Source organism: Anopheles coustani, chromosome 2, assembly GCF_943734705.1.
Source record: "Anopheles coustani chromosome 2, idAnoCousDA_361_x.2, whole genome shotgun sequence".
Classification (NCBI taxonomy): Eukaryota; Metazoa; Arthropoda; class Insecta; order Diptera; family Culicidae; genus Anopheles; species Anopheles coustani.
This window is the reverse complement of record NC_071289.1, coordinates 18269626-18294030: the sequence shown is the minus strand read 5'-3', so window position 1 is coordinate 18294030 and position 24405 is coordinate 18269626. Positions and strand designations below refer to the sequence as shown.

Sequence of the window (24405 nt, the reverse complement as noted above, 5' to 3'; positions counted from 1 at the left end):
AAATCAGTATAATAATTAATATTATTTCCATAGGTTTCAATTCTGCCTATCTGGCAGCACTGGGTGCTGCAGAAGCAACCCTGTCATTGAAGACCTCGTTTTCGTGATTATTCGTTCGTCGCCATTTTTGTCGCGACGGGTTGCTCAGCTGCTTCGTAACGAAAATATCATACAGTGGTATTTCGGTGTCCCCATCGATTTCTAAACGGTGGAATCCGTCTAGTGTTTGGCTTTCCGGTTCAAAATTTCAACACTGTAAGCATCATCCTCCACTTTCTTGCCCGATAAATCACGCCTAAATTTCATCGGAAAACGTCATCAAGTTCACGCGATCGTAAGCAGATCACCATCATCTCATCACTGCGTACATTCCGTCAAAGGTAGAAAAAGAAAGCCACGAATTTTTTCTCACGCTAAGACGACATCCAGCGAACGTTTCCGTTCCGGTGTTCACAAGTGTCTTAACGAGACGTGCCCCGCCTTTCAGAGCATTAACGCTCTAGCCCGCGCTGCGAAAGCGCCAAGTTAAGCTCGTTTATTTCCGGTACGGCCCAGACGAAGAAGAATTTCTTCACGATTTCTTTTTGAGAGGTGACCCAACATGGCCTACTAAACGAAAAAATGAAGCCGCAACGCAACGAATGCCTGTTACCTTCCGCCGTCGCTAGCGTCAGCAGCAGCCACCGCAGCCGTCGTCGCTGCACTCCCACCGGGGCGACCCACCCCCGCACTGAAGAAGCGAAAGGCTCTTTTGGCCTCGCCGTAGAAGTTTCCGTGGTTTCGTACTTTGTAACACCGTTTGAAAGCCTCCCTCATGGAGAAGAATCGCTATACGAATCAGAATCTGTCCAAGGGGCAGGTTTCTGAGACGAAGAAAAGTCAAGGTAGGTGAACAACTATTGTTGTTGTTTTCTTCTCCAAGGTGAACATATGTTTCTTACCCTTGCTGTTATCTTGAAGTTGGTGGTTGTTTCAAATAGATTTCCTATTTCAGTAGATGTTTCCGTCAAGTGGCCTCGCCAGTCGAAACGTCGCGGCGACCAATCGGACACTGGCAACCATCGGCACGGGGCCGGTTCCGGAAAGCAAGTGCCGAATCAGGCAAACAAAACTCGTAATCAAAACAACTACAACTATGACGCCCGCCAACGTTCTCAGCGCCCACCGAAGGTACTGCCGGATGGTGACGTCGGCGAGGGTGATTCCGCCGGACTCGTTGCTGGTGGAACCGCCGGGCTAGACGACCAGGCTCGACAGAACCCGCCGACGGGATACGGCGCGCGGGGAGAATTGCATTCGGTGTTTTCACCCGGTTCGAAGAAGCAGAGTCTGAACCACCTGCTGAACTTCCACTATGCTCCGCGGGATCGCGACCAACCGGCTCGGTTTTCCCGCACCGGTAACAACGGTTACATGCGGAAGCACCTTACATCGACCAGCTACAACAAGGATCAGTTCCTGCAGGCCAACTGCCAGTTTGTGGTGCGTGCAGATGAAGACTACGGGGCACTGTTGGCCGTACCTGATCAGCTGGTCGAGTGGGGCAAGATAGAACAGATCCACGTTCTGAGCTCGGAGGAGCCACGCTGTCCGATATGCCTATATCCACCAGTGGCGGCGAAGATGACCAAGTGTGGCCATGTTTACTGCTGGCCATGCATCCTACACTATCTGGCGCTCTCGGATAAGGCATGGCGCAAGTGTCCGATCTGTTACGATGCGATCCACCTGCCGGATCTACGCCCGGCCGTTTCCAAGCCGTTCCATGCGTTCGGCAACGGAGAATACGTAACGCTGCAGCTGATGCGTCGCGAGAAGGGCACGATGACGGTGGTACCGGTGATGGAGGAGGGAGCGATCAGGAACAACTATAACTGCGAGATTCCACACTTTGACGCCATCGGAGGAAATAACATCCTCACCAAGCTGCTGATAACCGATACGGAGCAGATGCTGAACATAATGGACCGCGAACGAATGGAGCTGGAGAACCAGCTCGTAGCGGATGGTGCCGATGCACCGGAAATTGTTTTCGTCCAGCAAGCTCTCGAGCTGCTTGCGGAGAAACGCGACAAGCTGGTCTCTACCACGGTGATCGCTTTTCCCGTGGCAAAGAAAGACGATCGTGCCGCTATCGATTTACCATCACCGCCGGTGGAACACGAGAAGCATGTTGAATCCGTCGATTCGTCGGGCGAAGAGACAACTGTACCCACGTCGCCCGACTTTGTGATCGATGAGGATAGCAACTTCACCGTCGGTGACATCGACATCGTACCGACAGCGCAATGTGCCGGACAGCACTACTACTTCTACCAATCGGTTGACGGGCAGCCCCTGTTCCTGCACTCCATCAACAGCCGCATGCTTCAGGCCACTTATGGGAGCCTCGATCGGAGCCCCCGGCGTGTTACGGGTCGTGTCGTGCACAAGGATTCCTGCTCGATGGACGAGAACCTCCGACGTCGTCTGAAGTACCTCCAGCATCTGCCCGTCTGCACGCAGTTCGAAGTGGTCGAGCTGGACTTTGGTGCACAAAGTGATGGACCCGTCTCGGGTGAAGTGTTGGCACAGTTTCAGGACGAGCTGACAAGCCGTCGGCGGACGCGTCAGAAACGTGAAAGGGCGGAACAGAAACGCGAAAAGCAAATCTTTGAGTTCAACGAACGTCAGCTCGGGAAGGCGATGGCACGGTCGGCGCGTATTTCCATCAATTCGACCAAGCAGTTCCCTACGGTAAGCACCAAAAACATTATTGTGATAGTTGTATCCGATCTGACCTTAATTTGTACATTCCTTTATAACGTTTGCATTAAAAACACGAACAAACTTTCATCGACAATTGGATAAAAAAAAAACTCAAGATAAATGAAGTATTTGTTTTGGAAAAGCTACATTAGTTTAGCAATACAAGCGTTAGAAATATGTTGTTCGTTTAGTCATTCGTTAGTAAATAATTAATCGCATATAGTTTTGGCAGCAAAATAAAAATTTAAATCATTTTTTTCTTCTAGTGTGGCACAAACGAGTCGTACGAAGAACCTTCGCCTCTTGGGTCCAGTCCCGTCCCGAGCGATATTTCCAGTTCTTCCGGATCTAGCACCAACACTGGACTTCCCTCTTGGTCGAAGGTAAAATAAGAGTAGCTTATGTTCGCTTGTTTACATCATTGTACTAACCTGTGTTCCCAACCGCACAGATGGTTTCGACTCAAGCACCCACCAACAACCAACGTTGGCCAACGCTTGGAGGTGCTGCCGCAGGCCCCTCGACGGTCACTTCTGCTCAGAAAGTGGTCCAGGTTACTGGCAGTCGCATGACATCTACCGCGGGAACGTCACGTGGAGCTGCTTGGCATACGCTTGCACCAATGTCCGACGTCGATGAGGACGAGAACGATGAAGATGTGCTGGCCGCTCGGGCGCCACGCTTCAATAATAACCTTGGACGCGCGATTGAGGCCGCCCTCGAGAAGGTTTCGCTACCGCGCGCTACAGAAGGATCGGCCACCAACGGTGGTGGAGGCAAGCGTAAGAAGAATAAGAAAACACTCCTCTTCGCTTCTGGGATGAATTTAAGTTAGATCCAAAAATAACTTCGTTTTGTTTCAATGTGCGTACCGTTTTGTTCATGTAAAATTTTAGATTTAAATTTATTGTCATTTTCTTTCCAGTAAGTCTCAGTCTTTGTCCGATTATAAATCCACCGACTACGTGTAAAACCTAACATCGGGAACAAGTTTTCTAAGATTTGGTTCTTACGGTAAAACGGTAACGGATAATGAAGGTTACGTAGTTTTTAATTTTGAAACTCGGAAAGTAAGATTGTCCTCGTTTATACTTTTGCTTGAAGAAATAACGACTTGAAACACAGATTTTCTCTATAATTATATCATTACGATTGGGTTGTAGTTTACAAAAAAACTAAAAAATAAATAAAACCCTCCCGAACTTTTGGGAATAAAATTCCTAACGCCGGCAGGAGTATCTAACCAACATCGATAGAATCAAATGTGACCGAAAACATGCTTGTAAAACAACAATAAATATTATACGCAGCAGATAAGAAGAGTATTTATTATTTGAAACTGCGCCCGTCAAGCAAATGCAAGAATCGCAACGAGGTGTAAAACTTCGTCTGTTTCATTTAAAACAATGAATCGTCTGTATCATTTATTTGCTTTGTTCACATATGGGTTTACACAACTTACATCTAGTGAGTTAATCTCCACATCGATCCACCGATTGAACAAGATTTTGGCAAAAGCACACTCTCCTCAGTATCTTCATCATATCGTCATGAGAGTCGGCCGGGGGATCTGTTGCATAGTGTGCGAGTTTAGAGGGTTTCCCTCGTTGACGTGCGTTTTCGTTTCCTTAACATTATTAACATTGATAATTCACACGGTTTTCCGTTTAAGGATTGTATTTTTCATGTGAAGCATTTTCCATTTCTTTCCACTTGAACGACCACAGAGATGAGCCGAATGAATGACCATCACGAAAATCATAAACCCTAGAATCTGTCCAAAATATTCGAAATATTAAAACAAGGGAAACTTCTTTACATTGCTCAATGGTAAACTTAACCAAAATTTGCAAGAAAGATGGATTATTCATACCTTTTTTATCAATTCGTGTACAAATGTCAGAACGACCCGGCCATGGATAGCTTTGAACAACATTAAGAGTATTAACGGAAAAAATATATTTTAACTAGCAAGGAGTCCATTCATCGACAGCTTGTCCTTTTGTTGTTTCTACTTGCCAACGGCACTATTTCTAGCTGTTGCGTTACGACAGGGAATAAGTCATTATAAATAAATCTTATAAATCTATTTAATTCTCAAACACATTTAACTTGTGTGTTTTTAAAAGCTACCAAAATTCTTGAGCGGATGAAACAACCACATAGCAAAATTTCTTCAGTTACTACAAGATGGTCAAATATTGTTAATTGAATATTTTACGATTAAACTTCATCAGTTTGTAGCATGTTTGCAATAATGCCCGTCCAGGTCGTCCTAGGGTTATCGTAAGTGCGTGTGTTTATGTGTAAAGATGTACGCTTCATACGCCTACTAGAAGTTTTTACAAAACGTTTAGATTATCAAGCGAAACGATGTAAATTGCAGCTAAAAATGGATGATCTTCCTACTCTTCCTGAGGCGGTTCCTCACATTCATCCTCGATCCGATCGGCATTGGCCTCATCGTCTTCCTCCTCGGGAGCACCTTCACCTCCACCTTCTTCGTCTTCTTGTTCTTCGTCTAGCTCCTCTTCATCCGCGGTGTCTTCTTCATCGTCTTCGGTGTCGTTGTTTTGGGCGCGTTTCTTCTTTCGACTACGAGAACCATTGCCGCTTGTCCGACTACCGGCACCACCAGCCATCAGTACCGGTTTCCCGTGTTCCGCGATAAACTTTTCATACTCTTCCTTTGCCTTCGTTTCGATTGTATCCGCGTCGTAAATTTGGACGCGCAACTGCTTCGACTGCTCGATGCAACGTACCTTCACCTCCATGTACTCGTCGGAACGTTTGTCTTCCCAGCAGGAGTACTTCAATGGAAAAGCAATAAAGATGCACAATGAGTCAATAATAAATTAATATTTGTCACAAATTGAAAATTGCCTACCACCATCGAGGAAATGAACTGTGGCGAAGTGGCGTCGGCAGATTTGTCCCGGAAGTACTTCTGCAGCAGACTGGAACCGTCCCGTCTCCACAGGCACACCTTCAGATTGTCTCGGATGCCTTCCTCCAGATCGCCACGGTACGCGAACAACTTAAGGAAGCCACTTTTGTCCGGGAAGCTGCTGGCCAAATTTACGACCTTTCGCGGGATCGGTTTCAATGCCAGCTCTCCGGTACTAGCTGCAGCTTTCGAAGTGGACGGGGATGTTTTGGCAAGACTTTTTCGCCCATTGGATCGTTTTGCTCCTTTCGCACCTGATGGTCGGCCTCGTTTGCGGGCTCGCGGTGTCGATCGTTCGCCCTCTTCACTGTCCGACTGATCATCATCTCCGTCATCCTCATCGTCATCTTCATCGTCATCGTCGTCATCGTCGGAGTGATTTCCTGATTTTCTTTTTCTTCCGGCGCGTCCCTTTGCGGCGGGTTTTCTACCGCGCTTCTTGCCATTACTACTACGGCCTCCACTGCCCCGTCTGCCACCACTTACTGTGCCGGTGATAATATCACGCGTCTTCCGCTTCAAACTCTTCGGATCACCCTTTTCCGGTTTCCAGTCCTCTTCGGAGTCTTCAAAGTCGGAATCCTCATCGAAGTCGGAACCGTCCAGGGTGGTTGTTACCATTTCGGTTCTGCTGCGCATGTTAGAGGTGGTTTTTGTAGGAAAGGTGCTTGTTTCTATTAAGTGTACGCACTTTGTTTATTTCGGAGTGGGGGGTTGGAAAACACTTTGTATACGCTGTGTTGCGCCTGTTCCTGTTGGAGTATAATATTGAATGAAAATGTTGTGTACGTTTTGTCGTATGTATTCTGTTTGCTTACCACCGTTCTATGAGCGTATGCTAATTGCAGGAGACAGTCTAAATTTGGGTTTACTTATGTTTCTCTATCATTCCTACATCAGCAGCTTTTCCTGTTTTCTCTGTGTCTATCTTTACGCTTTTTTACTGTAGATACTTTTCTACGTGACACTAGTTCCAGGTTGTTTGCACTTTTCGAAATTTTATTTCCCTAAATATTGCACATCAGAACATAACCAACTAGGAAAGTTTTACACACTTTTCACACTACGTTCACTAGTTTTGGTTACATATTTTGACACACCAGCTTGGGTTGCTGTGTCCTTTAGAGTTTCATGCGGATTTCCACGAGATTATCACGCACTTCTCATCCCTAAAAAAGAACGCTTCCCGATGCACTGGAGAAAGTCTTCTTCGTCAGAGATCAAAGCTATGCTCGGCAACCTCTACCCCTCGTTTTTACCTTCCCCGGGTAAACCAACATACCGATGCATCACTCCGATGCGAACGTCAAACTACTTTCAAGAAGGTTTGACAACTGACAGCTAGCTGTGTTGATTGTTTAGTTCGATGTTGTTTTGTCTCAGTGAAGCACTCTATTGTGAATGTGCTTCTAATTCATATTCGCAGTAAGTGCGTGATTAAAACAGAAATTAAAAGGAACTGAAACCATGAGACCACGATTGTTAATCCTGTGATGTTAAACTTTTTCCACAGCATTCGGATTTGGCCGGGAAAAGGACGCGATGGATATCTGTCGCGTGTGCATGGAAGAGGTGGAGGACTATTGCTCGCTGTTTGAAACCATCGAGCTGATGAAATTCAAACATACGGCTGCAAGTTTGATCACGGAATGTTTCGGCATTACGGTCACCCAAGATGATGGCCTACCGGAGTTTGTCTGCAATCCCTGCCTACAAGCGATAGCTCAGGCGTATGTGATACGAGATAAATGTATAACATCGGATAGGAAAATGAGGAAAATTCTGTTTCCTACTTCACGAAAACTACAGCCCATCATCGAAGATACTACAGCAACGAAAAAGCAGGTAGAAAACGCTGACATGATCCCAGCAAACGCATCGGAGATCGCAATACAGACAGAGCCGGACTATTCGGAGTATCATGAAAATGAAATCAAAACTGAATTGGATCATTTCGACGATGAGTTGGATGTTATCGATGCATCTTCGATGATTGTGTATGAAGGAAATCTTACGGAATCAGAACCATACGAGCCCCCTGAGGAAGAGCTTACCGGAGAAGAAAAAAAAGACTTACAGGAGGCGAAAGCATCGTCCTACAGTGATGAATTTTTCGAGGACGGGGATACTGAACCGGCTGAGTGCGACCCAGCACCGGTGGATAATGAAACAGTGAAGATGGAGGTAGAAATTGTTGAACAACCGCCGAAGCACCTGGAAAGCCTCGTGGACAGTGACGGTGAGCCGATTTGCAGCTTTACGAAGCGTGAACCGCAAAAGAATGTTTGTGACATATGCAAACAAGAGTTTTCAAGCAAGGACAACCTCAAGTCGCACCTAATGCTACATAGCAATGAGCGCCCGTTCGGCTGCGAGATATGCGGGAGAAGATTTTCCAAAAAGGGCAACTACAAGGTACATTTAATGCGTCATTCCAACAACCGCTCCTTTCCGTGCACACAGTGCGACATGTTGTTTGTGTGCCACATAAATTTGAAAAATCACATGCGCACACATACGGGCGAGCGCCCGTACCCGTGCAAATATTGCAAGAAAACATTTATGTACCTTTCCGAGATAAAGCGCCACGAATATCAACACACCGGCGACTATCCGTTTGTATGTACTTTCTGTTCCAGAAAATTTAGCCGTTTTGGCTTGCTGAAACATCACCAGGAAGCTAAGTGTGCATTACGGACCGGGGTTCAAAAAGCTAAAAAAAATGACGATCGACATAAGGACATTAATGTTACCTACAATCTACGGCACGCAAGCGGAAGCTAAAACATGAAATTTATTCACTCATTTTATTTTATTTTTTTAAAACTTTACCTAATAAATGGATTTACTTGAATGGATTTAAATTCGTATAATACATCAATTGTGTTTTATATACAAGCCATTACAACCATGCGTGAAATTGAAAATTGCCTACCACCATCGAGGAAATGAACTGTGGCGAAGTGGCGTCGGCAGATTTGTCCCGGAAGTACTTCTGCAGCAGACTGGAACCGTCCCGTCTCCACAGGCACACCTTCAGATTGTCTCGGATGCCTTCCTCCAGATCGCCACGGTACGCGAACAACTTAAGGAAGCCACTTTTGTCCGGGAAGCTGCTGGCCAAATTTACGACCTTTCGCGGGATCGGTTTCAATGCCAGCTCTCCGGTACTAGCTGCAGCTTTCGAAGTGGACGGGGATGTTTTGGCAAGACTTTTTCGTCCATTGGATCGTTTTGCTCCTTTCGCACCTGATGGTCGGCCTCGTTTGCGGGCTCGCGGTGTCGATCGTTCGCCCTCTTCACTGTCCGACTGATCATCATCTCCGTCATCCTCATCGTCATCTTCATCGTCATCGTCGTCATCGTCGGAGTGATTTCCTGATTTTCTTTTTCTTCCGGCGCGTCCCTTTGCGGCGGGTTTTCTACCGCGCTTCTTGCCATTACTACTACGGCCTCCACTGCCCCGTCTGCCACCACTTACTGTGCCGGTGATAATATCACGCGTCTTCCGCTTCAAACTCTTCGGATCACCCTTTTCCGGTTTCCAGTCCTCTTCGGAGTCTTCAAAGTCGGAATCCTCATCGAAGTCGGAACCGTCCAGGGTGGTTGTTACCATTTCGGTTCTGCTGCGCATGTTAGAGGTGGTTTTTGTAGGAAAGGTGCTTGTTTCTATTAAGTGTACGCACTTTGTTTATTTCGGAGTGGGGGGTTGGAAAACACTTTGTATACGCTGTGTTGCGCCTGTTCCTGTTGGAGTATAATATTGAATGAAAATGTTGTGTACGTTTTGTCGTATGTATTCTGTTTGCTTACCACCGTTCTATGAGCGTATGCTAATTGCAGGAGACAGTCTAAATTTGGGTTTACTTATGTTTCTCTATCATTCCTACATCAGCAGCTTTTCCTGTTTTCTCTGTGTCTATCTTTACGCTTTTTTACTGTAGATACTTTTCTACGTGACACTAGTTCCAGGTTGTTTGCACTTTTCGAAATTTTATTTCCCTAAATATTGCACATCAGAACATAACCAACTAGGAAAGTTTTACACACTTTTCACACTACGTTCACTAGTTTTGGTTACATATTTTGACACACCAGCTTGGGTTGCTGTGTCCTTTAGAGTTTCATGCGGATTTCCACGAGATTATCACGCACTTCTCATCCCTAAAAAAGAACGCTTCCCGATGCACTGGAGAAAGTCTTCTTCGTCAGAGATCAAAGCTATGCTCGGCAACCTCTACCCCTCGTTTTTACCTTCCCCGGGTAAACCAACATACCGATGCATCACTCCGATGCGAACGTCAAACTACTTTCAAGAAGGTTTGACAACTGACAGCTAGCTGTGTTGATTGTTTAGTTCGATGTTGTTTTGTCTCAGTGAAGCACTCTATTGTGAATGTGCTTCTAATTCATATTCGCAGTAAGTGCGTGATTAAAACAGAAATTAAAAGGAACTGAAACCATGAGACCACGATTGTTAATCCTGTGATGTTAAACTTTTTCCACAGCATTCGGATTTGGCCGGGAAAAGGACGCGATGGATATCTGTCGCGTGTGCATGGAAGAGGTGGAGGACTATTGCTCGCTGTTTGAAACCATCGAGCTGATGAAATTCAAACATACGGCTGCAAGTTTGATCACGGAATGTTTCGGCATTACGGTCACCCAAGATGATGGCCTACCGGAGTTTGTCTGCAATCCCTGCCTACAAGCGATAGCTCAGGCGTACGTGATACGAGATAAATGTATAACATCGGATAGGAAAATGAGGAAAATTCTGTTTCCTACTTCACGAAAACTACAGCCCATCATCGAAGATACTACAGTAACGAAAAAGCAGGTAGAAAACGCTGACATGATCCCAGCAAACGCATCGGAGATCGCAATACAGACAGAGCCGGACTATTCGGAGTATCATGAAAATGAAATCAAAACTGAATTGGATCATTTCGACGATGAGTTGGATGTTATCGATGCATCTTCGATGATTGTGTATGAAGGAAATCTCACGGAATCAGAACCATACGAGCCTCCTGAGGAAGAGCTTACCGGAGAAGAAAAAAAAGACTTACAGGAGGCGAAAGCATCGTCCTACAGTGATGAATTTTTCGAGGACGGGGATACTGAACCGGCTGAGTGCGACCCAGCACCGGTGGATAATGAAACAGTGAAGATGGAGGTAGAAATTGTTGAACAACCGCCGAAGCACCTGGAAAGCCTCGTGGACAGTGACGGTGAGCCGATTTGCAGCTTTACGAAGCGTGAACCGCAAAAGAATGTTTGTGACATATGCAAACAAGAGTTTTCAAGCAAGGGCAACCTCAAGTCGCACCTAATGCTACATAGCAATGAGCGCCCGTTCGGCTGCGAGATATGCGGGAGAAGATTTTCCAAAAAGGGCAACTACAAGGTACATTTAATGCGTCATTCCAACAACCGCTCCTTTCCGTGCACACAGTGCGACATGTTGTTTGTGTGCCACATAAATTTGAAAAATCACATGCGCACACATACGGGCGAGCGCCCGTACGCGTGCAAATATTGCAAGAAAACATTTATGTACCTTTCCGATATAAAGCGTCACGAATATCAACACACAGGCGACTATCCGTTTGTATGTACTTTCTGTTCCAGAAAATTTAGCCGTTTTGGCTTGCTGAAACATCACCAAGAAGCTAAGTGTGCATTACGGACCGGGGTTCAAAAAGCTAAAAAAAATGACGATCGACATAAGGACATTAATTGAGGGTATTATGATCCAGTTCCGCGTTATTGCTCGAAAGTTTCCGCATATTTACTCGAATAGCAACCTGGGTATTTATACAAGTATTTCAAGGTATATAAATATATAGTTTTTAACAAGTTTCGAGCACTTTGATTTTTAATCAATTTTCAAAACGATCGAGTTATTGGTGTGTTTTATACTATGGCCAAATGGCTAAATAAATCAAAGTGACTTGTCTAAACACAACGTTGATATGAAAAGTGCATCCTGAATTATCATGTTCTTGGTAAATACCAAGATCCATAGAACCCACATATGCTTCGGACACATACGGTCTATAGAGATCCATCGACCAGGAGGTGCTTGAAACTGCTCGACGATAACGACGCGCGTCGATTCGTATCCGCGCATCGTCTCGACACGCAGGTGGCGTCGTTGTGGATCGTCGAGACGCCCAGCCATTTTGTCGCTTTTTTCAAAGTGTTGTTTACCTTTTGTATGGGCCAGCGTCGAGAAGTTTATCGTTTCCGCGCTCCCAATCATAATACCCTCAAATGTTACCTACAATCTACGGCACGCAAGCGGAAGCTAAAACATGAAATTTATTCACTCATTTTATTTTATTTTATTAAAACTTTACCTAATAAATGGATTTACTTGGATGGATTTAAATTCGTATAATACATCAATTGTGTTTTATATACAAGCCATTACAACCATTCAATCCTAATGGGAGCATAATAAAAAAAATACAATTTTCATGTACACCTCTAGTTGTAACCGCCAATCCGTCAAATGGGATTTGAATCTTTAGAATTCGTCTAGGGATCCAATCTTCGAGTCTTCCGAGTCCCAACACTAGGACTTGCCGCAGCTGCTAATCTAGTCCTGCATTCGCGCAACGAGTTAGTTTGAAACAGGCGGTCAATGCGTTCGGTTCGTTCAAAGTACAGCACTTGTTTTGTTTCGCGTATCGGAACTGGTTTGGTGATCAGTGAAAAGTTAGATTGCACATTGCTTTTGTGTTGTGTGGTAATTTTCTCTAAAGTGATCTCTTGCAGAACGAGCTGCATCGCTGTGTAGTAGTTGTTGCTAAGGAAAGCGTACAAGAAAAAACTCAGTCAATAGTGTTTCCGGAATCGTTCGAAATATTCAACAAAATATTACATAGAACTGATAACAACGAAAGTACTTGATATAGACTACCACTACTGCATCGTTCATACCCGGATCCGCGTGCCTTCTAAATACGCCCAGTGAAAACGCGGGTGCGTAGCGGGGATTTCATGTTACTATTTTTATAATCAGCGTTTGTAAGTTTACGTAGCCGAGCCAGACAAAAGTGCCGTGAACAGAGTCGAAGTGTGCCTTGACAGCTGTTGTGCATCATACTTTCCCACTAAATTTTCCATCCGGCGTGGAGAGCAACGTTATCAACTCACAATCGAAGGCTTGCGCGTGGAGTTCAAAAATCACCGTCGAACGACTTCACAGTGCATTCCTCTAGAAGCGAACGAACGCTCTTATCAGCACAGTAGCAGCAATCGCAGCGCGTGAGAGCTGGGACATTTTGGAACAGATCCAGGAAGATCATCCCCCACAGGCGTGCTGATAAAAACCATCGTCCGATACCCCAATCGTAGCGCAGGTCGGAACACAATCGAAAGATTTGGGACCGCTTTCGGCGAAGGAAACATCCGAGGGGAAAGATTTACCGTTGGCAGCAAATTTTGCAGATTGCGTCACAGGATGAACAACCTCATTGCGAAGGTAAGCGCCAGTAGGTGTCTGGCAGCTGTTATCGCTTTTACACCATCTCTTGCAGGAACCACCTACCACCTATACCTACCCACCACACCAACGTAAGAAAAATGGCGTGATCGGTCTGAGGGACAATGCGGTACAAACTGTCAGACGACTTTCGCGATGGATCGTGTTGATCTCTTCTTCGGTTGCCTCTGCGTAGCAGGTGGAATTGGTTACGGATGGCCGAAGACGTGCTCCTCGGTTACATCATGAGCAGTTTTAGACAGATTTTTGTTATGATTTCGAGCTAGGTACGCAGTATCTACAGGGCTATAATCACCGAACTTGCCTTAACCTTTACCCGGAACCAGTAGTCGTTATCCTCGGTGTCAATGCGAATGCGTTTTGCAGCCTTTTCTACTCGCCGCCACGACGATGTAGAAATCTGTCCTTCACCGTCTGTTTCAGTATACAACAACGCTACGGCGCACATTTGAATGTGCGTACATGCCTTCGCTCTTCTGCGCAGATTGAACTTTGGATTCCGTTGGGAATATCCCGTAACCAATAGTAAGATCTTCAAAACAAAACCGATGGACCCGTTGCCTGCGCGGTTGATGGAAATCCCCGGAGGCAGTCATTGAGAAATCTGCTACCTGTTTGAAAAGCGAAACCGCATCGGGGAATCCGATTTCTAGTATGAACCGCCGCCGCAGGCACCACCTGTGCCTTAGTTCTCGAAAAATTCATAAAAAATTTGTCACCGTCGGGCGATAACACGTTCCGGTGATTCCATTTCGTTAGCGGTTGGTTGTTTCGTGTTCACACATTCCTTCGGTCGACGTCACACTTCCCTTTATCACAATGCGTACAGATGCAATGTGAATAGTAGTCTTGTCTTTTCGCCATGGCATTAAACATGCCGTCTACGAAAAGTATTTACTTTTATTATCAGTTTTTTGGTCGTGCGCTCAACTAAAAAGAAAAGGATTCATACAATAAGGTAGGATGAAAGAGGGCGTAATGCAGGAGGGCAGAAAAACTTGGTAAAGAGATTGATTTGTATAGTTTTTTTTCCCATATTAATGAAAAGATATATCGACTAAGGATTATAGTTAATTCTTAACAATGTTTCGTGATTTAATTTGACCGTGTTAATGTTTTTTTTCTAAAAATGAAACAAGGACTGCAGCTTTAAATTATCTTTTATTTTTTTAAATTTAATGGTATTGCTAAAGGATTTGTAAAACTCCAAGTAATACATTATGTTCCAAAGCATCGAATATTGTGTGAATAAGAATTTATATTTGCTTCATAGAAATACGTCAAGGTCCATATAAGGTGTGCACTCTATTGCCACGTTACTCTGCATTTTTATCACCAGACGAAGCGGAACAATCTATCGAAAACACTTGATAAACATTTTATATGCATATTTTTGCAAATGCGAGAAGATAAAACCATTAATAAACGAAACAACTGCGTTATTGCCCTTTGCTGCCAAGTTGCTCTCCTCGAAGGTCGGTATCATCAAGGCGAACACAAGATGCGGCGGAAAAAGATAAGTTTAAGCAAATACGTAGCACTTTGTACTGTGTTTGTGTGTACTTCAGGAAACTATTTCCCTTCGGAAACAGAGCAAAAATAACAGGAAGAATACGAAGGGATGTTGGTTGTAGTTAGTTCCCTTATCAGCGGTGCCCTCTTCTGCGCAGTGTAGATTAGAGCCCTCGTCGATCTAATGATGAATTTTAACTGTCAACCCTTAGGGAAAACTCACACACTCAGACACAATAGGACGGTGGTTTTGGCATCGCAACAATGTAACATTTAGTACCGGCCCATTTTGACCGACTGACTCAGTCGGTTATCAGTTGTATTGAAATCCATCGTTTGGACAAGCCTTTCTTCGTCTTAGCCGTCCAATCAACGACAAGTGATAGGCCACTTCGTTAACAACGCAGATTTAATCGCCGGCAATGGTTCCCTTCCCTTGTTTCAGGTGCGCTAAAGTTAATTACATCCATGCGTGGTATTATATTACTTTGTCACAAACGTGTCTTCAGTTGGATTTGGTAGCAAAAGGAGGGGGTGGGATTTCGCGCCATGATCAACTACTAATCGGTGGCCATCAATTCCCTTGTCACGTTTTACTAAAATGTGATTTTCATCTGCCGGCACACTAATAGAATATAAAAAAGAAGAAATTTTTACGATACACTCTAGCAGCACGGCACGTGTAGAATCTAATTACGATCAAATGTACAATCTTTTTTTTCTCTCTCCCCCTTCTGTCTCGTCTCTCCCATCCATGCATCCAGAAGTGTCCCGATGGAGGTGGTGGATCCCTCAAACAGTTGCTGAAGGTGAAGGTGAAAGAATCATATGTCTCTGAATTGCTTTTTTTGTTCACCGCACAGCAGAAACCTCTTTTAAGCTTTGCACAGCACTTAATTCAGTCCCCGGCACGTTGGCACGTGTCCTCACATAAGTAGCGTAATTTCGCCCGTTTGTTACGAAAAATAATGGCATTCATCCAATGCATGGTTGCGTTACCTTTAGAGTGTGGGATGACTTTGAGTTTGTTTTTTCTCCCTTAACTTCGCCACTTATCGTTTTCTTTGTCGCTAGAATCGAGTATAACCATAATTCGTGCTTATTAAAAATGTAAACACATTAGTCACCCTACCTCACTAGGTCCGCCGCAAATATTTCTTCAGCTGCAATTGATTTTGAAGAAAAATCAAACATGTAGATTTTCTCACTCTCCATTACTTTCAGATGCTTGGCTAGACAAATAAGCTACCCTCTCGGTCACTAATCGATGTAAACCCTTTGACCCTTTCAACCGACATAATTGGTGGACATGATTAAAGGTTGAATCACCAAAACCCGAGCTAAGAGAAAATTTACATTGTGAAAAAGATCCCGGCCGTCCACCGTCTCGGAGGAAAGATTTATATTTTGTCCACCCAATCCATAAAGACGCAATAACAAAGGCTACCCTGTCAAGTTCTCTATCGTGTGCCTTCATTTGCTTTTCCATATGACGGCCGCGATTGACGGTTGGATCAATATCGTAGTAGTACAACACAAAGTGCAAACCTTCCTTTTCTGCCATCCCCGTTGGCCATAGTCGTGACCCATAGCAGACTGGCTCGGTTGAGAGCATTTCGGCCCTACCAATGGCAATGTACGGTTCTGCCTGAAGGCTATCTGTGCCTCAAATGCATGTTTATAATGTTAGCTGGACATTGGCTTACAGCGATCTGTTGGTTGGTAAAGTAGTCATATTCGTAATGACACATTACTTATTCGTACATCGAATTATAGTCGTGTGCTAAAAGATTCAAAAGCATGCTTGCAGCACGAAGCAAAAGCGCACGGAAGTCATGAGTCATATTTTAAATTGGGTCCAATTCTAGGAAAAATCGAAATGCATGTTAAAATGCAGTTTTTATAGATTTTAGGGATTTAGTCATTGATTTTATAACTATCCGGTAATCACTACTAACAAAGTAACTAAATGTAGAATCTCAGATTTCAAGGTACAAATTGGGGATGATTCATACAGCACGTGAATTTTGTTTTATCCAAACAACATAAGATTCGCTTTTATTTCCTTCGGTGAAAATGTTCAGCTAATTTAAATTATGGTTTTAGCTAAATTTGAAATTCTAGATAAATTACAAATAACTCATTTCATTTATAACGGTTTAAAAATTATTTGTATGAACCACACTAGAATATAACTATTTTCTTTTATGCCTTAGGCTATTCTGCCAGGACCAGTCACTCTGACTGCTTCAATATTGCGAGTGTAAATAAAATTGAGAACTAAATAAAATTTGTATACAGCTTGAGCTTAGTCAAGAAATACATATTAATATCTTTTGTAAGTTGATTCTTAGTTGATTCTTTGCGTGAAGAGATTGATTAAAGCTGTTAACACGTTAAGTCCTACGCGCAAATTGTACTACTTCCCGTTCTGCCAGCGATTCGTAGAAACGCCGGTCTACCCAACGGGCTCTGTCGGCCCGAGCAGACCGACGCCGGCTTACGGGGAAGAACACTGTCGGCCCCACGGGGCCGACGTAGGGCTTAACGTGTTAATCATTTCAATATGTCCAGCGTCATGGATGATTATTATATCATCAGTGAACATTGTTTTACATGTGCTATTGAAAAATTAAATTAAAATCAGTTGAAAAATAGAAAATATGGCCAACGAATGGCCCTTTTCTAGTGTTCTATTTTAAGCTTCGGTATGTTCGACTTCCTGACATAATGTTGAACTGCGGATGATTGTGTAAAACAGTACCGTGTTCAATCGTTAGGTCATTTTTTTCTTTTTTTTTTGCATACGACCATGATTACCGAGTAGTGCAGTAGTAGAAAAACAGCACATAGCATTGATCTGCTTCGATCCACGTGTTTTTGTTTACGTGTTGTTGCGCTGCCTTGCCCGGCGGCTTGCTGCCGCCTTCCGATAGTCCGTGCCACACGGCTACGTCATCACTAAACGACGTGCGGAAAGTGTTCCTCCATCAGGTGTGTTGGTGTACGAGAGTCGTCTTCAAGGAAAAGGATTGCGAGACGTCGCGCCACGCCTTCCCATCCGACGGGGACAACACCACAGCTGTTGTTTACGCCATTAGCAGTGACAACGACGACGACGACGACGAGATCGATGAGGACACCGAAAAGAGTCGGCACCGGTCAGCTCGGCGGTTCCCGGAGACTCGTGAGAAATGGTCGGTATTCTTTAGCGGCACCAGGCGAGAACCGTTCGTGGGTTGAACTTGTCCGGAGACAGTCATCACTACTATACAGAGCTATTTACGCTCCGAGCCGTTCTCGGATGCGCCTGCGTGCTGTGCAGATTTGTTTGCCTTAGGGCAAGGGAGATTTTGTTGTTGTTGTTGTTGTTGTTACACACCCAAACACAACCCCCTTGAGGCGAGTTTACCAAGTTTGCATATGTGGTATGCAAAAGGTCTTACCTTGTAAAATTATAACAGTTTCGATATGCTATCCGATAGTCACGAACAAGGGTTTTGATTATCATTTTTTTCATTTTTCAAAACAAACGAAGCAATTACAAGAGTTTTCCCCTTGCATCGTGCCGACTAAACGAAAAGAATGTCCGAGTCGGTATCGATTTTTGGCAAATATGCAACACCCTTTTTTTTTGCTGCGTTTGTACGAGACGAAGAAGGGCCACGGTGGGTTGTTTTCTTGCTCGCCTCAACAGTTCTCTCTGCGACGTCAAGCTGAATGCTTCCACCAGCGAAATTGGCATTGGCCCAACAACCTATTGCGTGTGTGAACATAAAGGGAAAAAGGAAACAGGGCAGGAAAATCGACCCACACCTTTAGTGACTCGAGAAACTTTACTAGACTATAACTGAGAAATCGTGGTACGGTGGTTTTGTAGAATATCTTTTCGGAGTGTTGTGAGAAGAATCGTTTTTATTTTTCATAGCAATTGGGTGTAACTCGGTGAAAAGAGGATCCCTCATCGATCCCTGCCACCGCACCTTGGAGTTTGCTTCTTTCTTTTGCTTTAGCTTTTAATTGCGGCTACGGTAGGTTGGAAATGAACGCATTTTGTTGCCTTTCACCTTGCCATACTCTGCACTGCGACATTCTCGAACGTTCGCCTTAGCGGTATTTGCTAATTACGATCTCTTTTTCTTTTCTTCCATCCACCAACCACACTCGCAGGCCAACTCTCCCACCGAGATGCGGGACATCGCGGCTCGGATTTGCCGGGACTATCTGACCGGAGCGTGGAAAACTATCTCGGCCGACGAGCTGCAGCTCAAGCGGATCAGTGGCGGCCTTTCGAACTTCCTCTACTACGTCAGCCTACCGGAGCACCATTACTACAATGCGGCCGGTGTCAAATCGAACGAAGGTTCACGCCGGAGCTCATTTAATGCCTCTTCCGGTACGGCGCTTGAAGACATTCCGAAGGCAAACACGAGGTCTAAGGGAAGGAACGGGAACAAACGTGCCCGGAAGGACAGCTGCGCCAACATGCTGGAACCGAAGGAGGTAAGAATAGATTCCGAGTTGTGTATTAAATTCTGTTATTTTCTTTTATTACTAGCGACCCCGGGGAAGGGGCATTTTAAGGGAAACGAATAGCAACACTCCCACATGCGGTAATCATCGGTGGTGTCGTTTAAATAACCGGTCCTGCACTAATCACGTGTCATGCATCAATCATTACGCCACCATGCAATTGTGATTGTATTGCCTCGTTTGAATCGACAGAATCTGTCATTCCATCTCAAAGAACACACATCACCTTGAACGAGAACTTTCCTTGTCCGACACCATCGTTTTTGTGCATCTTCCCAAATGGTCGTATCTCCATGTCTTGCCCCCACGAGCCTACCGAGTTTTCGCAACCAATTTAGTCCCGATTACCGTCAGCAGATAAGATAGTACTCCCTTGGTTTTTGTTGCGAGTATTCCCGGACTGTCCACTAATTATAAGTTACAATCGCGCTTGTTCGATCATACTTTTGATTGCTTCCAATTGTTGAAACAATCGCTGCCAACTCTTGGACCTGATGATAATTTAGATTTCGTTTGGCGGTTTTCCATCACAGCATCAAATATCTGGATGGTTATAATATAAAAGTGTAGGTTCACCCAACGTTGTGAATAAACGAATTTAAACAACACGCAGATAATGAAAAACACGCTGAAATAATTTACTAAAGTTCATCGGTCAAATAAGAATTTAGTGGATTAATTAAAAAATGTAGCTTTTATACGAAGGATATCATCATCGCCCGAGGGTACTTTAATTTAATCCTAAAATCTACCACAAGACTGGAGAAACACATTTTTGCAGATATTTTAATCGATTTTGTTTGTTTTTCGTCTCGATTATTTTCCCCCATTTAGGTGCTTCTAAGGATTTACGGGCAAACTCACGGTGAACACGCTCTGGAAACTATGCTCACCGAATCGGTCGTCTTCACGCTGCTCAGCGAACGGAAGCTAGGTCCTAAGCTGCACGGCATCTTCCCCGGTGGGCGCATCGAGCAATACATTCCGGCACGGGCGCTGCTGACGGCCGAACTGAGCGATATGAAGATTTCGCTCAAGATCGCCGAAAAGATGGCCGCCATTCATAGTATGGACATTCCGGTGTCGAAAGAACCGGACTGGATCTGGAACACCATGAACCGCTGGCTGAAGGGTGTAGAGACAACGCTCAAGACAATGGAACGTGATCGCGCCAATGGGAACAACACAACTGCGAAGGGCATAACGGACAAAACCATAATTTCTAACAGCAACAACAACAATAGCGATGGTGGTGATGGCGATAGCGAAAAAGCGAATATTCTGACCGAGATGGACCTGGTGGCGGAGGTCGAGTGGCTACGATCAGTGATCGAGAGTGAAGACTTTCCGGTGGTGTTTTGTCACAACGATCTGCAGGAGGGAAATATACTGCTTCGGCAGGATTATTCCTCCACGGCTGGTGGTCAGAATTATGAATGGTAAGTAATCAGGTCCAGCCATTGGACAAGGATATCGAATGGTCAAATAATTCATGATTATCTTTTACTAACAGTACAACGCTGGAATCATTTGACGAATCCACTCAGCTCGATTCGCATTTTAGTGGCATTCTGATATCGAATGGCGTTGTCCCGGAAGGGCATATACTTGCTCCATCCAATGGTGGCAATATTAATCTCAACCGTAACTCAAGGTAACAAATGGTGTCCGCTCGACAAACTATAACAATGTAATTAATAATGTAATCTTAATGTTGTTGGTTTTTTTAGGAAACGTTCCCTAGACCAGGACCACATGGAAAACGACCTCGATAATACGCGCGACTCCGTGCTAAGCGGCAACTCACAGGCCCTTTCGGAAGTGCCCTCGCTGACGGACGGCGAGCCGGAGCTGATGATCATCGACTTCGAGTACTGTGCCTACAACTATCGCGGGTTCGATCTCGCCAACCATTTCCTCGAGTGGACGTTCGATTACACCAACAGCGAATCGCCGTACTTCTACCACAAGCTGGACCAGTATCCCTCCGCCGAGCAACAGGTAAGCCACCCTGTTCGAGGACACTTCGAACAGTGCAGACGACAAGTGACGGTGACCAACAGTAGTAGTGTGCCAGCCAAGCAGCCAGGACAAGAGTCTCCTGTGTCACACTGTGCTTTTCCCTATGTTCTTTTTTTTTTGTTCTCTTCTTTTCCGTCTCTTTGTTTTTGTCTGCGCTCTCTATTGTTTCTCTCTTCAGTTCGGCAAACACACCTCGCGTCACCTCGGGGGAGATGGGTGGTATTGGAGGTGGTGGTGGTGGTTGTGAGGCATCAAGAGTGGCCGCGCTAGAATATGAGCATCCCCCGCAAACCCAGCTTGCGTTCGCTAATTGGCAAAGCATACAGACACACACACACACAAGAGTCGATACAAGAGTATGCGGCAGCAACTCCCGTCCCGGGCCGGACTCGTCCCCTAACAGTGTGTGTCCACGAGGGCATAAAGGGATAAGGACCAAAACGTACCAAGTATTTTCGTACAGCAGCAGCACTCTCGTTCCTCCACCGTAATGCTAGCCCGCGCGGGCCGCGACGATGGCCGTGCCGGCGTGCCAGAGCGTCAGTAATGGTTTCCTCTCGTTCTAGAAAGGCCTCACGTTTGCTTCCCGGGGGGTCTTCCTCGGGTGTGTGTGGCTTTGTGTGGCTGAGACATCCGGGCGCAACGGGGCAAACTCACTGCGACAGCGCAGCCACACACAGAGAGATCGTCTGGTCGCGATCGCTACCGCTCACGCCACGCTAGCGATCTGCAAAAGTAGAGTTTGTCATCCATTTATCACATTTTTTCGTTTCGTTTCGTTTCATTCATCCGCGCACAATTTGTGTTGTCTCGCAAAACTCCTACGCACACTTTGATCTTTCGTTCCTATTTGCTTTTATCGAACTTTTGTACACTTTTCAACTCAAAATCAGTAGGCTAAAAGTGCCTCGCATAGTGTGCGTTAGTGTAAATCACTAGTTTCACCACACTAGATTCTGTTGAACATGTCCATTTCCATCCTTTTAATTAATTATAAGATTTACTTGGTTTTCCTTACCCCGGATCCTAACAAACAAGCAATCAAACACACAGTGCAACGAATGAATGAAAATAGTTTTGCGTATGTTCATTGTAGCGCCTCGGTGTAGATAGAGGCCCACTACAATTTGAGAGAATACTGCTTTCCTGTGAATCAGCATCAATTAATGACCTGTGATGTGTGCATTTGTGCTTTCCTCCAAATCCAGGACCAGTTCATCCGTCAGTACCTGAGCCATCTGGCGCCCGCGGAACGGCTATCGTACGGTGATCGTGACAGTGCAGCAGAAGACTACGATGAAGCATCGGACGCGGGTTCCGTTTCCGATCGTAGTAGCGGGGGCAGTGTGGGAACCGATGAGATCAACCATGTGCGGCGTGAGGTGCAGTGCTTCACGATGGCGTCCCATCTGTTCTGGAGTCTCTGGGCTATCGTGAACGTGTATCAGGAAATCGAATTTGGTTACTTGGTAAGTGGATAGAATGTTTGAATGAAGAATTTCCTCCAGGATATAGCTTTTAAACATTTGTTCTTTCACAGGAATACGCCATCTGCCGGCTAAATCAGTACCGTTCGGCTAAGAAGAGTTATATCGAAACGGCGAACATCGTTGACTCGACCCGTAAGGCATCCTCAGTGGATCCGGAAAAGTGAAACAAACGACACCAACGAAATAATATGTTTGTCGTGCCGGGAAAACGGTCCAGGAATACAGGCAGACATGTGCGCTTTAGACCGCTTGGTCGATGTAGTAAGCATGAGGAAGCAAACTGAATCTCGGTTGATGAAGGAGAACTAGTAGATCTGGCCTGTTGAACAGCTTCTTCCCTCCCAGTACAGCTTACCGGTCAAGCATGGGCCACAGAAAAGACACATTCAGTGCCCATGTCATACCTTCTACAGTAAATTACACAGCCTTAGTTTTTTTTAATAGCATAATTTATGCACTAACGTAATGCGTAGATTAATTTTCGGTTTCAGAAGAATGACGGGACGTGTTTAAAATTTGCGTAGAAAAAAAAACAGTCATCCAAGCTAAAGTTCACCGTCACTATCGTAACAGTATTAGTTGCCACAGTGAGTTTTTATTTTAATTTCTTTGCTAGTAATTCCTTGAGCTAGTTTAAGTATCCACCTATTGTTTTATCATGGTCTATCGTTTGGACTATTTATTAATTGTAGACGTACTTACCGCTATCTACCGCGTGGGTGTTTGGATGTTGTGACAATTTATTATGTACTTTAACTGACGCTTTTTCGTGAATGATATTTGTGAACGACTTTAACTTTCCTACCGAAACCAACAAACCATAACTGAAGTACGAAGAGGATGCTTAGACTATTATAGAAGAGGTGATACGACGAATTTATAACGATAAGCAAGTTATTTTATTATAAGTTTGATATGTTGTCTACAGGGAGCTTTTGGTATTTTGCAATAAATGATAATGCGTAATATTTTTATTTTCAATACTTTTCAATAACCCATTTTATGCGTAGGCATGCTACTATTCATCAGCGTGTAGTTGTGATGTGTTGTGGTAGATGATGTGAATGATCTTCGAAAGCGGAAAAAAAGATTAGAAAGACTTGATCGCAAATGTGGCAAACGCAGACGGTTTGGGACTGTGGTTGATTTGAAACCGTTGCAAACAATTGATAGTTTATATGTTTCATAGTGTAGAATAAACTATTCAAATTTTGCACTGAATAGACCGGAAGGGGGGCAACGTGCGATAGGATTTGGAAGATAGCATAGCAAGTACATCAAAAGCGCCTAAAGAAACACATTCGTATCTAGAAATCAAAAACATATCGATCCAACTAAGAGCTACTCAAAAATTGCTAAATGATGTGCTGTGCGTGTGATTTACACATTGATTATCCCAATACTCTTTACATGAATGCTAGACTGCTGTTTCGGGTAATACAAATTTCATATATATCTAACAGCCTCAAAAGAAATTATAAAAAAACACGCGCGTTTATTGCACCTTACTAAAAATCAGACGAACGTATTTATATAAAGCTGTTACTTTCCCTATAGTACTGAATTGCTATTCCAATGTATCAAAATGGTTGTTCGTTACCTTTCTTTGTACGATTGTCTTTCGGGAACAGTGCACA

The 24405-nt window shown here is 44.5% G+C and overlaps 5 protein-coding genes across 8 annotated transcripts; 3 read left to right on the top strand and 2 right to left on the bottom strand.

Moving 5' to 3' along the window:
• Positions 1-128: 128 nt before the first annotated feature.
• On the top strand, positions 129-3870 carry LOC131267198 (E3 ubiquitin-protein ligase RNF10). Of its 3 annotated transcripts, XM_058269997.1 has the most exons (5): positions 160-255; positions 381-884; positions 995-2736; positions 3015-3131; positions 3200-3870. In XM_058269997.1, exons 2-5 carry the CDS (start codon positions 815-817, stop codon positions 3581-3583), a joined length of 2313 nt encoding a protein of 770 aa, XP_058125980.1. In that variant the 5' UTR covers positions 160-255; positions 381-814; the 3' UTR covers positions 3584-3870. The 3 variants fall into 3 exon arrangements, with proteins under 3 accessions (XP_058125982.1, XP_058125979.1, XP_058125980.1); XM_058269999.1 differs by having other exon boundaries at positions 129-884; positions 998-2736; XM_058269996.1 differs by having other exon boundaries at positions 129-884.
• A 247-nt stretch (positions 3871-4117) lies between these two features.
• On the bottom strand, positions 4118-6947 carry LOC131262326 (nucleolin-like). Its single transcript, XM_058264303.1, has 3 exons — positions 6514-6947; positions 5636-6447; positions 4118-5558 (listed from the first exon to the last, which is right to left on the bottom strand). Exons 2-3 carry the CDS (start codon positions 6332-6334, stop codon positions 5154-5156), a joined length of 1104 nt encoding a protein of 367 aa, XP_058120286.1. The 5' UTR covers positions 6335-6447; positions 6514-6947; the 3' UTR covers positions 4118-5153.
• An 85-nt stretch (positions 6948-7032) lies between these two features.
• Positions 7033-11480, top strand: LOC131264026 (zinc finger protein Xfin-like). The gene is made up of 4 exons (XM_058266317.1): positions 7033-7120; positions 7209-8464; positions 10028-10115; positions 10204-11480. The coding sequence occupies exons 2-4, from the start codon at positions 7238-7240 to the stop codon at positions 11439-11441; spliced, it is 2553 nt and encodes an 850-aa protein (XP_058122300.1). The 5' UTR covers positions 7033-7120; positions 7209-7237; the 3' UTR covers positions 11442-11480.
• LOC131266846 (nucleophosmin-like) lies at positions 8490-9942 on the bottom strand. Its single transcript, XM_058269508.1, has 2 exons — positions 9509-9942; positions 8490-9442 (listed from the first exon to the last, which is right to left on the bottom strand). The coding sequence occupies exon 2, from the start codon at positions 9327-9329 to the stop codon at positions 8598-8600; it is 732 nt and encodes a 243-aa protein (XP_058125491.1). The 5' UTR covers positions 9330-9442; positions 9509-9942; the 3' UTR covers positions 8490-8597.
• A 900-nt stretch (positions 11481-12380) lies between the features above and the next one.
• Positions 12381-23703, top strand: LOC131263125 (choline/ethanolamine kinase). Of its 2 annotated transcripts, none has more exons than XR_009178242.1 (7): positions 12381-13190; positions 18894-19226; positions 20091-20695; positions 20770-20910; positions 20987-21257; positions 21457-22013; positions 22487-22570. XR_009178242.1 is itself a non-coding variant. In XM_058265281.1 (7 exons), exons 1-7 carry the CDS (start codon positions 13170-13172, stop codon positions 22930-22932), a joined length of 1746 nt encoding a protein of 581 aa, XP_058121264.1. In that variant the 5' UTR covers positions 12381-13169; the 3' UTR covers positions 22933-23703. The 2 variants fall into 2 exon arrangements, 1 of the variants encoding a protein (XP_058121264.1); XM_058265281.1 differs by lacking the exon at positions 21457-22013 and adding an exon at positions 22819-23703 and having other exon boundaries at positions 22487-22747.
• Positions 23704-24405: the final 702 nt, after the last annotated feature.